This window comes from Pterocles gutturalis, unplaced genomic scaffold (genome assembly GCF_000699245.1).
Source record: "Pterocles gutturalis isolate BGI_N339 unplaced genomic scaffold, ASM69924v1 scaffold5487, whole genome shotgun sequence".
Classification (NCBI taxonomy): Eukaryota; Metazoa; Chordata; class Aves; order Pterocliformes; family Pteroclidae; genus Pterocles; species Pterocles gutturalis.
Window position 1 is genome coordinate 8,627 of NW_010110041.1, and position 837 is coordinate 9,463.

At 52.4% G+C, this 837-nt stretch overlaps 1 protein-coding gene across 1 annotated transcript in view; it reads right to left on the bottom strand.

Moving 5' to 3' along the window:
• Positions 1–503: 503 nt before the first annotated feature.
• Positions 504–837, bottom strand: part of TMEM8C (transmembrane protein 8C) — a 7,109-nt gene continuing 6,775 nt past the window's right edge. Inside the window, exon 5 of the mRNA XM_010073175.1 lies at positions 504–658. Within this exon, the coding sequence (XP_010071477.1) occupies positions 512–658 (147 nt within the window). The 3' untranslated portion in view covers positions 504–511. The remainder of the gene's footprint in view (positions 659–837) is intronic.

Genomic DNA, 837 nt, shown 5'->3' on the forward strand with positions numbered 1-837 from the left:
AAATTTTCTTGCATGGCGTAAGAAATGCTGGCATAGCACACTTGCAAAATCTTTGTTAGTATATATTATTTACATCAAGAGAATGCATAAATAAAATAGTATCTCACAAAGATATAGGTTCTGTTAACTGGGCATTGCAAACGAAGCCCTGTGTGCTCAGGCTGGGCAAACCTGCATGGAGGGGACACCTCGGGTCCCCCAGGGCCAGTGCAGGGGACAGATGTGGTGACATGGCCTGAGAGTGCAAGGGTCTCCCGGGACAGGGTCACAGCCCAGACAGGTGCTTCTCCGGGGAGAAGTACAGCTACACAGCAAGCACAACCTCTGCTAGGGCTGATGCTGGAAAGGTGAATTCTTTCCAGGGAAGAAAAGCCCAAGGTGTGAACAGAGCTGGTGGGAAAAGATGCTGGTGTCCCAGAGGAAAATGCATCCGGCAGGCATTTTGCTTTTGGTTGCACCTCTCCATCACCCCAGGAGCAGAAAAGCCAGTGGCCCGCTTTGCCTGGGAGGCTCAGACGCAGCAGCAGAGCGTGGAGCAGTCCAGCCTGGCGGGGGTCCCGGCGCCCCCGGCTTTCTTGTTCTCCTTGGGCAGCAGCAGCACGAAGGCCATGGCCAGGGCACAGTGGTAGAAGCTGTGCACATAGGTGTAATCCCACTCCTGCAAGCAGGGAGAGCATTAGCAAGACCTTCCGGGGCTGCGGGACCGGGGGGCTCTGCGTTAGGTGTAAAACATTAGGATTCTGCAAGTAGCCAAAAGGAAAGGGATAAAAAAAAAAAAAAATAATCCTGAGCCTTCTGCCTCTTTCTGCTGTCAAAGAAGAAAGGATTTCCAGCCTT